Here is a 13,810-nt window from a genome sequence, read left to right on the forward strand (position 1 = left end):
AAATAAATAGTGCCTGTTTGGGAGGATAACAGTTGAAATTGACACCCCTCGAAAACCATTGTCAACCTCCGCTTCGCGTCGGTTGACAATGGTTTTCTCGGGGTGTCAATTTCAACTGTTACCCTCCCAAACAGGCACTATTTATATAATGTTAAACACCATACATAAATATGTCAAAATACACTGAATGTACATACAAATTTGAAATTATATAAATGAACGAATTTGAAATAAATGAAAATGAAATATTTCAAAGAATAACGCAGAGACATAAATATTATGTCTCTGAATAACATGAATAACGTAATAATGTCCGTGGTACATAATTGATTACAATGTACATGTTTCATTGGTGTACAGTTATTTTTTTAAAATCTATATTTTTTCTCAGATTATCCATAATAGAAAAATGCATAGAATTAACGAGTAATTGCAGTGACTAAGTCAATAATCCTACGGCAAATAATCTATAATAATAATCTATCTATATCGGATTATTTTTGTCCACCGTTGTTGACTTTGTAACATATGTTGAGGCTGAAAACGAGATTGACCTCGGGGTCACTAAAATGGTTTCCTCTGTACGTGGTAATCTTTCAAACTTTTGACACATTTGTAAATATCATTTGCAAACAGCCTAGATTGTACTTAATCAGATGGTAAATGGAAAAACATAGCTACTCTAAATTAATCTAAACGGACCTTTCCTACAAAGTGCTCAAATATCGATAAAAATTCTGCTAGACACGTTAAAACCGGGATTTACAAAAAAAAAAAAGGGGGGGGGGTGTATAATGCCTAAATGAATTTTGTGTTTTTGTTCGTTATTTTTACAATAAGGCATTTCAACTTCCCTCATTAACTCCTCAATACCCCTTAACCAGTTGTTAACCAACGCAATTAATAGGGGAGGTAAACTGTTGAAAACTATGTTGCTGGATTGAACATGCTGTTTTTTTTGTTACAGTGAAGTGAACACAAGGAGAATGAGGAGGAACACGGTGACTCTGCTGAAGTACTTGATTGTGGGATGTGTCATAGTGTTAGGGGGACCACTTATTCTAAAGAAACTATTTGGTTCAGATACACCCCCAGATCTGTATATTGATGCCCGAAATGTACTGCCGAAAGTTCAGAAAAGCGGAAAGGTAAAAAGAAGAAAAAATGAGTTTGTTTTACTTAATATTTTACTCATATAAGCACTTGGCTGTTTCTAAAGAAAAAACTATTCAAATCTTCATAATTCTCATTTCATTTGTGTCTTGTTTACACTAGGGATGTATAAAGTAATGGGATAGGCAACTCTCGGAAGTCTCGCCCAAATAACGCGGTATGTGATTTCGTATGTCAGTTTAAACGTCATATATCTATGATGTTACCCGATTTATCGTTAATATATCTATGATGTTACTCGATTTATCGTTATAAAACCTTTAAAAAATATCTTGAAATTATTCTAGAGTTGTTATTTTTACTTTATAACCCTGATCTGATCATAATTACGATGGAGTTCTCAAAACCCCGAGACCCATTATTTGCCCCATTTCTGAGAGTACGTAAAATCGATGCTTATTTTCTTTATATCTAAATAAGTTAACTACATGTGATTTAAAATGTATGAAAAAGCTATCCTTTTTAACAAGAGGAGATAAATAATCTAATAAAAAACAACATATTTTACTGGGATTAAACAGAGTTTTAAAAACTTGTCAAGGCTCGCGTGATAGTTTGGGAAGTAAACACATTGCGAATGTAGATGTTGCCTATGCCGTTAGTATATACGTCCCTGTATACACCTTCGCCATTAGAAGTAAACAAAGTATGTGTTTTGATCAGGTAATGAAGTAAGACTTTGAGCCTAGCTTAGAACTGGATTAATAAATTGTTGATTTCTACAAGTGTTAGATAATGGCTCAATGACCAGCAATGAAATAGACAGGCCAAAAGTGAATTGCTGTTTTAATTTGAACTAGCAGTTATTACCATATGATTGTTTTCAGAATCCTTATGCAGGAGATCCTTTAAAAAAGATTGATTGTTTTCAGAATCCTTATGCAGGAGATCCTTTAAAAAAGATTGATTGGCATGACTATAAAAAAATCGCGGAGGATGAACAAAGAACAGGTACTTGTACACAACTTCAGGATTTTACAGAAAACTATTTGTACAAGCTTATAGTTCTGCTGTGACTTCTTCTAGCATATGATATTGGTCCAGATATCAGTATTTTTCATCTCCTTGAGTTTATGAGAAAGATAAATAACATTTTGTAAGAAGTTTAATTAATAAGTTGCCCAATCTTTTACAGTTATCTCCTTCTTTTAATGCAATTGTATGAAGTAAATGTTTGAAATGAAATGGAAGAGAAATAGAATTTGGACAAACTCCTTAACAGAACCTTTTTTATATAGTTTTAGTGTGACTTAGCTTTAACTTGAAACACACAATTTTTCGTAAGATATGTGATATTTCATTTATTTTCAACTGTCGTAGTAGTAGCTCAGCTCAATGAATAAGCCAAAAATAATGCTGTTATTTGTATGACAATGCTTTAAGTTAAAAAGTTTAAGAAATCAATATACAAATGTTACATAGAGAAATTAAGCTTTAAAAAAGAAATCCAAACTGAATGTTCTTGCTATACATTGATGCAGGGCCAGGAGAGCAGGGTCAGGCCTTAATACTCTCCCCCGATGAGGAGAAAAAGAAAGGAGACCTGTACAAAGTGAATGGCTTCAATGCGTATGCCAGCGATAAAATCTCGCTGCATAGATCTCTCAAAGACATTCGTCATTCTGAGTAAGTAAGCCAGGCAAACACTGAGATATTAATCACATGTTAATCATGTACATCAAACACTGAGTTTTTAATCACATGTTAATCATGTACAGTCAAACACAGAGATATTGATCACATGTTAATCATGTACAGTCAAACATGATCCTGATCATGGGTTCTTGTTAACAGTTGTAAGAAGAAGAAGTATCTGAACCATCTGATGAATGCCAGTGTGATTGTTCCTTTCCACAATGAGCACTGGAGCACACTACTGAGGACGGCGTGGAGCGTGCTCAATCGCTCACCTAAGCACCTCATCCACGAGGTGATACTGGTGGATGATTACAGCTCAAAGGGTGAGTGGATGATCAAACAATGTGGCACCAACCATGACTGGATTATTAAAGCACTATAGGGTAGTGGATAAAAACAGTTTTTAAAGTTCGTACCCCTAATGAATTCATTTCTTTTTAAAGAAAATATTGTTTCTTTTGCCCTTGAAATTTTTCATTGGAAGATGTGTTAGTAGTACATGTACACGTATCAACAGATTTGTAGTGGATACAAGTGGATAGGTAATGAAAACCCAGTGAGTGGAAACCTCCATAAATACACATGTTTAACACGTCTATTAACAGAAGGCTTGTTTTCCTGATAATATAATCATAAAAGGCTGTCTGGTGACTTAAAATGGTAGTGGTTTTCCAAGATTTTCCTCAATTTTCGAAAGTATTTTGATAATGCCCAGTTTAGTTAGATTATAAACAATTACTTGAATCAAAACTACCATGTTCAGTGGTGTGAAAATGGTATAGTATTGGTAGTAAAACAAAATGAGAATTTATTTACACCTGGTGGTATGAAACAATACATTACAATCACTTCCCTCTTTCTATGTAAATTTCTCTATTTTAAATTCATAATAATAGGGATCACAAGTTCTCAAATATACATCATGTTTTCCTCCCTGTGACTAACACATTATAATATATGCACATTGAAATATTAATTCCAAAACTTGCTTTTAAGAACTAAAATTTCCTAATTGTAAATTGGGTTGATGTAAAAAAAAAAAAAAAAAAGGAAATGACTTATTAAGTTATTGGGATATAAACAAATTCTTCAAAAGATGTATTATTTGTATCAGAAACAAATTGCTTTTGCTATATCCTTAAATTTGTTAAATCAAAGTTAATCATAAATGTAATTTCCACAAGAAATTGAATATTGCTGGGGACCCAAGAAAGTTCCTCTTCGTGAATTGGCTATTTATTCAAATTTTACTATAGACAAATTTTAGTGTATAGTCATGCTTAAAATTGCAAAGTTTTCATTGTACCAATATGTGTTGTAGAGCACTGCAAGCAACCGTTGGATGACTATGTGAAGGAACACTTTACCAATGTGAAGGTGGTTAGAGCCAAGAAGAGGGAGGGTCTGATCCGGACCAGACTGCTTGGGGCCCGGGCAGCCACCGGACAGGTTCTCATCTTCTTAGACTCACACTGCGAGGCCAACATCAACTGGTTACCTCCCTTACTGGGTAAGAAAAGCGTTGATTTTTTAAAAGGTGTACGTAGGTGCATGTTTTTATGGGAGCCAAATATAGGTACTGAAGTGTAGCATAAATTCAAATGTATATACTATACTGTAGACTTTAACAGAGTGAAGAATGTGATTTATTGAAAGAAATTGCTTCTAGTTTTAACATAGAAGTTAATGATATAGAAATTGATCGGTTGAATAACTAATTATTAAAGTTATTCTATTGAAGAAAGAGCATTGTTGTTCTATATTTCAGTATGTAAATATAAGAAATGATCTGAGATACTAAGAGCAAAACATTGTCCATGTTTATTTATACAGAGCCAATAGCAGAGGACTACAAAACAGTTGTCTGCCCATTCATTGATGTCATTGACTTTGAGAACTTTGCGTATCGGGCTCAGGATGAGGGAGCGAGGGGGGCGTTTGATTGGGAATTCTTCTACAAGCGCCTACCTCTTCTGGAGGAAGATCTCAAACATCCTGCCGAACCATTCAAGTAAGTTTAATCAACCAGTGCCCGCTTATTTAGGAATAATTCTGAAAAGGTCCAAATTAATAGTTATTCATACAATGATGTAAATTGTACGTATAGAACCAATGTTTAATGCATACATGTTATAAGGTGTAACAATATATTCTGTATTTGGGGTATTGTAGGAGCCCAGTGATGGCAGGTGGGCTGTTTGCCATCAGTGCCAAGTGGTTCTGGGAGATGGGAGGTTATGACCCGGGCCTGGATATCTGGGGAGGAGAACAGTATGAACTCTCATTTAAGGTAACTTTGGTGTATTCATGTTCTTATATAATGTGTGTTTCTTCTAAGACTTTGTTACAAATATTATCTTAATGTTCTTAAAAATCCAAAATGATGATAAGTAAATTTTTGACTTTATTTTCTACATTTTGATATACAATGTATTCATATTAGCCTGATATGTTGATGATACATGATCATTTTGAAGCTGAATATAATTTATTGATAATATATGAAGAAGTTTTATTTGGTAATATCAGTTTTAAGCAATAAATCTCTGAAATATCTTTGCATTGGTCAGTGTTATTAAACGGTAGTGATTTGTGCCTTAGCCTGTGTTATTTAGTGACTTGCCCTTAGCCTGTGTTATTTAGTGACTTGCCCTTAGCCTGTGTTCTTTAGTGACTCGTGCCTTTGCCTGTGTTATTTAGTGACTTGTGCCTTTGCCTGTGTTATTTAGTGACTTGTGCCTTAGCCTGTGTAATGAAGTGACTTGTGCCTAAGCCTTTGTAATGAAGTGACTTGTGCCTAAGCCTTTGTTATTTAGTAACTTGTGCCTTAGCCTGTGTTATTTATTGACTTGTGCCTTAGCCTGTGTTAATTACTGATAGTGACTTATGCCTTAGCCTGTGTTATTTAGTGACTTGTGCCTTAGCCTATGTTATTTAGTGACTCGTGCCTTAGCCTGTGTTATTTAGTGACTTGCGCCTTAGCTTGTGTTATTTAGTGACTCATGCCTTAGCCTGTGTTATTTAGTGACTCATGCCTTAGCTTGTGTTATTTAGTGACTCGTGCCTTAGCCTGTGTTATTTAGTGACTCGTGCCTTAGCCTATGTTATTTAGTGACTCGTGCCTTAGCCTGTGTTATTTAGTGACTTGCGCCTTAGCTTGTGTTATTTAGTGACTCATGCCTTAGCCTGTGTTATTTAGTGACTCATGCCTTAGCTTGTGTTATTTAGTGACTCGTGCCTTAGCCTGTGTTATTTAGTGACTCGTGCCTTACCCTGTGTTATTTAGTGACTTGTGCCTTAGCCTGTGTTATTTAGTGACTTGTTCTCTGTTTTCCAGCTCTGGCAGTGTGGAGGAATGATGGTGGATGCCCCTTGCTCCAGAATCGGACATATCTATAGAAAGTTTGCTCCATTCCCCAATCCTGGGGTTGGAGATTTTGTAGGAAGGGTAGGGGTGAAAGCTAAATATATCATTCAATTAATGACTCAATACACTAATGCAAATTTTGAGAATATTAAATTGCATAAAGGTGTAATAAAGGGAATATCTTTTCATTTTCATCTTATAGTACTTGTCATTTTTCACTAAGAGCTTGAAAGACAGCAAACCAATTTTTAAAAACTAACATTGGTGATATTTTTTTAAGTCATTTAGCTAGGATAAATGTTGTCAGATTAACAGGTTCTTATCTTGATTTATAAATAGAACTACAGAAGAGTTGCGGAGGTCTGGATGGACGAATATGCTGAGTATTTATACAAGAGGCGGCCTCACTACAGAAACATTGACCCTGGGGACGTGTCTGAACAGAAGGCCATCAGGGACAAACTTCACTGTAAACCATTCAAGTGGTTCATGGAGGAGGTGGCCTTTGATTTACCCAAATTTTACCCCCCTGTGGAGCCCCCACCATTTGCCAGTGGAGAGGTGAGTAGAAAATGAGTGCATTTAAATTGTTTTTATTTTAGAAGAATAAAAAATACATGTGCTTTTGCATGCATGTTTATTTTTATTGTCAGGTTCGCAACAAAGCAGCAAATATGTGTCTAGATACAAGGTACAAAGGTCAAAATGAAAGATTTGACCTTCAGCCTTGTCTCAAGGATGGAAAAGGGGGCGGTGAACAGGTAAGTTGACACAACAAAGTCCATTTATTTTTGTTCCTAAAAATCAAATTAAAAAGTTGAAGAGAATGAAATGTAGACATATTTGATTTAATATATCTCAGTAGCCTACACATACATGTAGTTTATCCTCTATGACTGTATCTCTAATTGATTAAGATGGAAGAAAGTAATTTTTTTTTTTGAAACCCAAAATGTGCAATGCTTGCATTGATAATTATTGAAAGAAATAATTAGATAAAAAATCTTTATTTTCTGTAGCAATTTGAGTTCACTTGGCATAAGGACATCCGTCCCGGGAAGAGAACTGTCTGCTTTGATGTGTCTCAATCTATTAAGAAAGCACCTGTTATTTTATTCAACTGCCATGGAATGGGTGGCAATCAGAGGTTCAAATATAATATAGTAAGTATGTCTTATATTGGTTACTCCATTGCTGTTGTATGATATCTTTTTGAATTTTTTTTTTCTTTTGTGTGAAATTATGCTTGTAGGCGATGTTGAAATTTAAAACGGGACTTGAATGATTTCTTTTGATGAAAATACCAAAGTTAAAAAGCAATCATTTGTGAATCATTTACAGTTATGAATGTACAAGACTACACCCACTCAAGTTGTTTTTTTTAGCTCACCGAGACGAAGTCAAGGAGAGCTTATGCTATACCCTCGGCGTCGGCGTCGGCGTCGGCGTCCGGACCTGGTTAAAGTTTTTGTTGCAGGTCCTGTATCTAAGCTATTACTTGTCCTATCTTCACCAAACTTGCATGGATGATGCATCTGGACCTACTTATGGACTTGAAAGACTTGGATGCTGAATCTGGGTCCTAAATTTCAGACGCTGGAGGAGGTTAAGGTTGTTGGACCAGGTTAAAGTTTTTGTTGCAGGTGCCCTTTGATAGCAGTATCTTAGTTACTGCTGGTCTGTACTTCACCAAACTTGCATGGATGGTGTGCCTTATGATACTGATGCACCAGACAGGCTTGAGTGCTGAATCTGAGCTATAGGTTTCGGATGCTGGAGGAGGTTAAGGTTTTTGGAGCAGGTTAAAGTTTTTGTTGCGGGTGCCCATTGATAGCAATATCTAAGTTACTACTGGTCCTAACTTCACCAAACTTGTATGGATGATGCGTCTTATGATACTGATGCACTTGACAAGCTTGAATGCTGAATCTGAGCAATAGGTTTCGGATGCTGGAAGAGGTTAAGGTTTTTAGAGCTGGTTAGAGTTTTTGTTGCAGGTGCCCTCTGATGATTAATCTTAGTTACTACTGGTCCTAACTTCACCAAACTTGTATGGATGGTGTGTCTTATGATACTGATGCACCTGACAAGCTTGAATGCTGAATCTGAGCAATAGATTTCGGATGCTGGAAGAGGTTAAGGTTTTTGGAGCAGGTTAAAGTTTTTGTTGCAGGTGCCCTCTGATGATTATATCTTAGTTACTACTGGTCCTAACTTCACCAAACTTGTATGGATGGTGTGTCTTATGATACTGATGCACCTGACAAGCTTGAATGCTGAATCTGAGCAATAGGTTTCGGATGCTGGAGGAGGTTAAGGTTTTTATAGCTGGTTAGATAAAGTTTTTGAAACAGGTGCCCTCTGATGATGATATCTTAGTTATTACTTGTCCTTACTTCACCAGACTTCCATGGATGGTGTGTCTTATGATGATGCACCTGACAGGCTTGAATGCATAGTCTGGTTTCGGATGCTGGATAAAGTTAAGTTTTTAGGAACAGGTCACGTGTTTAATAGATGATAGTACTATTTCAAACTTGCATAGTTGATTTAACTGTAATATGAATGAATCGCCGAGGTAGCTTCAGATGCAGAGCTTGATCTCCATTATCAAGGATGCTAAAAAATAAATCTTAGTTATTACTGGTCCTAACTTCACCAAACTTGAATGGATGGTGTGTCTTATGATACAGATGCACCTGACAGGCATGGATGCTGAATCTGAGCCATAGGTTGCGGATGCTGGAGGAAGTTAAGGTTTTAATTGCTAGTGCCCTCTGATGATGATATCTTAGTTATTACTGGTCCAAACTTCACCAAAATTGCATGGATGATGCGTCTTATGATACAAATGCACCTGATGGGCTTGAATGCTGAATCTGAGCCATAGCTTTCGGATGCTGGATGAGGTTTAGTTTTTTGGAACAGGTCACATGTTTTATAGATGATACATGTAGCTTGCATAGTTGATTTAACTTTATTATAAATTAAATGCAGAGGTTGCTTCAGAAGCAGAGCCTGATCTCCATTATCAAGGATGCTAAAGAAATCTCCTACCTCACTCAAACCAGCTCGATAGATAGATGTGTTTTTTGATAAATGATATAACATGATTCCTATGATAAAGTATTGTATGATATGAAACAATATTGTTTAATATGATACAATATGATATCATATGTTATATTATAAAAAGTTATACGATACGATATGATATTGTATCAATTTTTTTTTATATTTTATGATATGATTATGTATCATGATATTGTAATGTATAGTATTGTATATTATGATATAATATGGTATAATATTATATTGTATTTTTAATTTAATATTTTATCACATGATACAATTACATAAGATATTGCAAAATATTATATTGTATCCTATGATACAATATTGTATATTCTATAATATTGTATCATACAATATTGTATAATATTATATTGGTTTCAGTAATATAGAATTATATCACATGAAATTGTATTATATGATATTGTAATATTATATAGTATTGTATCATACGATATTGTATAATATGATATTGGTTTATATGATATATTATCATATCACATGAAATTGTATTATATGATATTGTAATATATTTTATTGTGTCATATGATGCAATATGTATAATATAATAATGTATTTTATAATATTTTACCATATCACATAATATTGTATCATTTGATAAGATACAATGTTGGGATCAAATTATATTGTATTATATGATATAATATCATATAATGTATCAAATATGTTTCAGTGTCATTCAATACAATATCATTCTATATTATACAATATAATATCATGTTTCAGTGTTATGATGTATTATGTAATATGATATTGTAATATGATACTATATTGTATTATATTTTATGATATTGTATTATGTGATCAAATACAATAAGGTATAACACAATACAATGTCATATCATACGTTACAATATCAAATCTCATTATTGTTTATTACGGTATTTTATTTATTATATGATATATATTATATTAGAAATATGACATGATGCAATATTTAATTTTATATCATTGTATTGATTAACATATTAACATATGATTATCATAAAAAAATTTATCAGATGATATACGATATTTTGTCAAAACAGAATCCATGAATATCCAAGATCATAAAGTATGATTTTCATATAAAATGATAAAGGTGGTCTTATGAAGGTGATGTCTCATAAGGGTGATGCTCCGTCTCGGTGAGCTTAGTAATCTATGATTACCTATGTTTTCTTTTTGTAGGACACACAGCAGATTTACCATGTGATAAGTAATCAGTGTTTAGACTGTGATCCTGACAGACATGAAATATTCATGAACCCCTGTGATAAAACCTTAGAGACCCAGATGTGGAAAGTGGAGCATGTCCACGAAGACGAAGTCCGTAAAGAATGGGATGCTAAGTAGACAACGTTGTGTATAAGTGGAGAAATCCACAATTCGGTTCCTTAGAAAAAAAAGTTGATAGTCGACCATTTTGAATGCGTGGAGCATGAATAATTCGTAGATAGGGAACTACTTTTGGTTTTATTTATTGTTTATTCTGATATGGAAAAATTCTTGCATTGGCTATTCTATAACATAGAGCCCTAAACACATCACTGATTCATTTTTAATTTCATCAAATTTTAGGTTAGTGTAACCCCAAGAAATCATTTGAAGTGCATTTTCCCCAAATCTTTATATTGTTCTAACATTCATGTAGATATTGGTTTTCCATACCCACATAGATATAAAATTATTGTTCATATTCAGCAGAACCTAGGATCTGTTATTTTGTCCATGTATATGAATTATAGTTTTATTCCTTAGGTACTTGTGCTTTAAATTCAATGAAGAAGTTGGTCCCTGGTGCTGCTGATGCAATTTTTTTGAATGGATATTGGTCATGACTTTGAAAGTTGTGTTAAGAAATTCATGCATCTATGCAATTTACATTTTTTCCTTCTCTTTTTTTTTTTATTTATGTTTAGGTGAAGCGTTGAAATTATTTTTGTTTATTGCTTTCTTTAATTTACATATATATTGACAAGACCAACTTCAACTGTTCATTTAGTTGCAATAACTTAATTCTTTCATATTAAGGATTAAGTTCTTTCTGTGTATTTTAACTCACTTTCCCTGTTTTGATACACCCAAAACTTTTAATACGTTACAACTCACTTAAAATTATTTGCTGAATTTTTCATTTGTCAGTTATTTGATCGAACAAGTCACAGTGATAAATCTTGTGAAAAAATGGCAGTTGTTCTTCATACAGTATTTACTTAGTAAAGAGTCACTTTTACCTATATGAAGCGTAAGAGTTCTAGACATTGGGATCATCTTAAGATTTATATCTATATGTATTTCAAAAAGAAAAAAGTCCATTATTTAACAATGGATATGAAAAACAATGTACATCTCTTTTTAAATAGAAGGTTTTATGTTGCAAAAGGTTATCCGTACAAATCAGTATTAAGTCTGACGTTTGTTGGCAAGCACTAAAAACAGAATATTTGCACTCTTTGTTTAATTGTGGATGTCACCTTTTCAATAAAATAAGAAGATGTATTCTTCTTCTCTACTGTACACTGTATTTAATATTTAATTAACATGCCTTGTGGTCCAATTGATTTGTTTTTATATGGAGATCTTGAGTTAACAGGATAATAAAAAGATGTATGTTTAATAGATTGATGTATTTTCTGCTGACTATTAATTTATTAAGAAAATTGTGCTGAAGGGCTCTGTAGGTTAACCCTTGAATATAATGCTTGTGTATTGTAAATGGGTGCTACATGTTTTTTTCAGTACTTGTTTAATTGTTTGTTAGTGTGCATATTTATAATATAAACAAAACCTGTAAGTTTTGTGTTTATATCATTTACACCGATGATGTTATTTAAAATAATTTTGTGCGTTAGATTTCATGCACTGGGTACTTAAATTTTTTTTAATATAATGTTTTTGATTATTTATTACTCCATTTATATATGAAAGTACATTTTAGCTTTTTCCCATGACTTTCTTAGATCGATGGTTATATTTTATAGTATATTGTGTAATACTTCATTCACCTTAGCCAAAATACATGTACATTCAATTTGTCTAAGTTACCATCAAAAGTTAAGCTATGTACAATCTCACCTGTTTTATTTTTGCTAATGTTTGTTGCCTTAAGTTTATATCATTCCCTTTAATTCCTTAATTTTGTTATGAATTATCAATAAGTGATTCAGACATTCAGTCTGTTTACATCTTTTGTGTCTATGCACGGTTTCTTTGAAGTCTTTTTTATGTGAAATGTTCTGGACAAACATTTACAGTATATGTCTAGATAATGCGAGATACATTCCATTCCACTGTTATCCATACAATGGATTTTGAGAAGCAGGCCAAGTTTCATCAAGAAAAATTTGAAGTGTTTGATATATTGTATATTTAATTTTTTTTAACACATAATTTAAATGAGGCATCAAAGTGTGGAATACAATATTAGCTTCAACTTGAAAAAGGCTTGTTATAAAGTCAATTGATATGATGCATTGATTGTATTCGATTCACTGTTCCTTTTTGAATGTTAAATGGAGTTGATGTTTTTGTTTCAAACATGACTTTAAAAATTTGTTTTTTAGCCATATTTCTGAATCAAAACCCAGGAACTGTGAAAAAAATCCTTTTTTAAAAGCTGCCTTTTTATTTTTCATTGCGTTAGGGGAGGGGTGATGAAGATTTATCTTTCTGTCTTATGGTAACAGCTAATCCATTGTTAAATTCCTGTACAGTTGATTCATGTTCAGCTTTAACCCCTGTACCACTTACAGACAAATTAAGCTTTACCTTGAACTTCATAAACTTTAAAGGGGCAAAAGCAATATTCAAAATGACCCTCTTTTTTTAAGGGGGGATTGTGAATAATGTAGTAAAATTTAAATTAAGAAGTTAATGCATTGTCTCAAGTCATGGTCCAGAGTCCACATAGCTCTCTCTAGGGGGGAGTAGAGGATTGTACATATTGGCCATGGTTTGAGACTGTTAAGTTAATGGTGCCATGAATTTTCTTTTTTGTTAATTTTGATAACATCAACATTACATGCATTTCATATACCAATGCAAGACAATTAAGAATTGAGTGGATGAAAAGATTGTGGGTTTTTTTTATTATTGGTATAAATGACCGATATATCAAATCAAATAAGTTATTGTATGGGTAGTTCTGTATATTTAGGTCAGTAATTGAAGAGTGTCTGGGGTTATTTGTCATCAAACCAAGGGACAATGCTTCCCAAAATAGACAAAAAATCAGAAAAATGGCTGATTTTTGCAATTTCTGTATTATATGTGATTTTTTCATACGTAGTTCACATTTGAATATGTCTATTTTTGCCAGTGTTGATCATGACTGATTTAATATTTATATTTCTATATATTTGGGAATCTACATCTATCTTGTTGTTTCAAATAAAACAAAAATCACACAGTTTGATTTGTTATTGTGTTGCTTTAGCATTCTTTTCACCCTTTCTGTCGTATAATGTAAATACATGTACTAAATACATGTCCATCCACAGTGTATGTTTTGTTAAAAATCACTATTCTTGCAAAAGAAAAAATTAATAAAATTGAACA

At 33.1% G+C, this 13,810-nt stretch overlaps 1 protein-coding gene across 3 annotated transcripts; it reads left to right on the plus strand.

Moving 5' to 3' along the window:
- Positions 1–513: 513 nt before the first annotated feature.
- On the plus strand, positions 514–13,459 carry LOC128193256 (putative polypeptide N-acetylgalactosaminyltransferase 10). Of its 3 annotated transcripts, none has more exons than XM_052866603.1 (13): positions 514–659; positions 968–1,148; positions 2,046–2,124; positions 2,655–2,799; positions 2,968–3,134; positions 4,133–4,321; positions 4,645–4,822; positions 4,984–5,101; positions 6,149–6,259; positions 6,518–6,739; positions 6,832–6,939; positions 7,198–7,341; positions 10,442–13,459. In XM_052866603.1, exons 1-13 carry the CDS (start codon positions 529–531, stop codon positions 10,604–10,606), a joined length of 1,938 nt encoding a protein of 645 aa, XP_052722563.1. In that variant the 5' UTR covers positions 514–528; the 3' UTR covers positions 10,607–13,459. The 3 variants fall into 3 exon arrangements, with proteins under 3 accessions (XP_052722563.1, XP_052722564.1, XP_052722565.1); XM_052866604.1 differs by having other exon boundaries at positions 514–581; positions 2,001–2,124; XM_052866605.1 differs by having other exon boundaries at positions 571–588; positions 2,001–2,124.
- The last annotated feature ends 351 nt before the right edge of the window (positions 13,460–13,810 follow it).

Source organism: Crassostrea angulata, chromosome 7 (genome assembly GCF_025612915.1).
Source record: "Crassostrea angulata isolate pt1a10 chromosome 7, ASM2561291v2, whole genome shotgun sequence".
Lineage (NCBI taxonomy): Eukaryota > Metazoa > Mollusca > Bivalvia > Ostreida > Ostreidae > Magallana > Magallana angulata.

Bases quoted from the DNA above. Each gene is read 5' to 3' on its own strand.
- LOC128193256 (XM_052866603.1), top strand. From the start codon at position 529: ATGTTGAGGCTGAAAACGAGATTGACCTCGGGGTCACTAAAATGGTTT. The intron at 660-967 runs GTAAATGGAAAA...TTTTTGTTACAG, and splicing joins AGATTGTACTTAATCAGATG to TGAAGTGAACACAAGGAGAA. The intron at 6,740-6,831 runs GTGAGTAGAAAA...TTTTATTGTCAG, and splicing joins CACCATTTGCCAGTGGAGAG to GTTCGCAACAAAGCAGCAAA.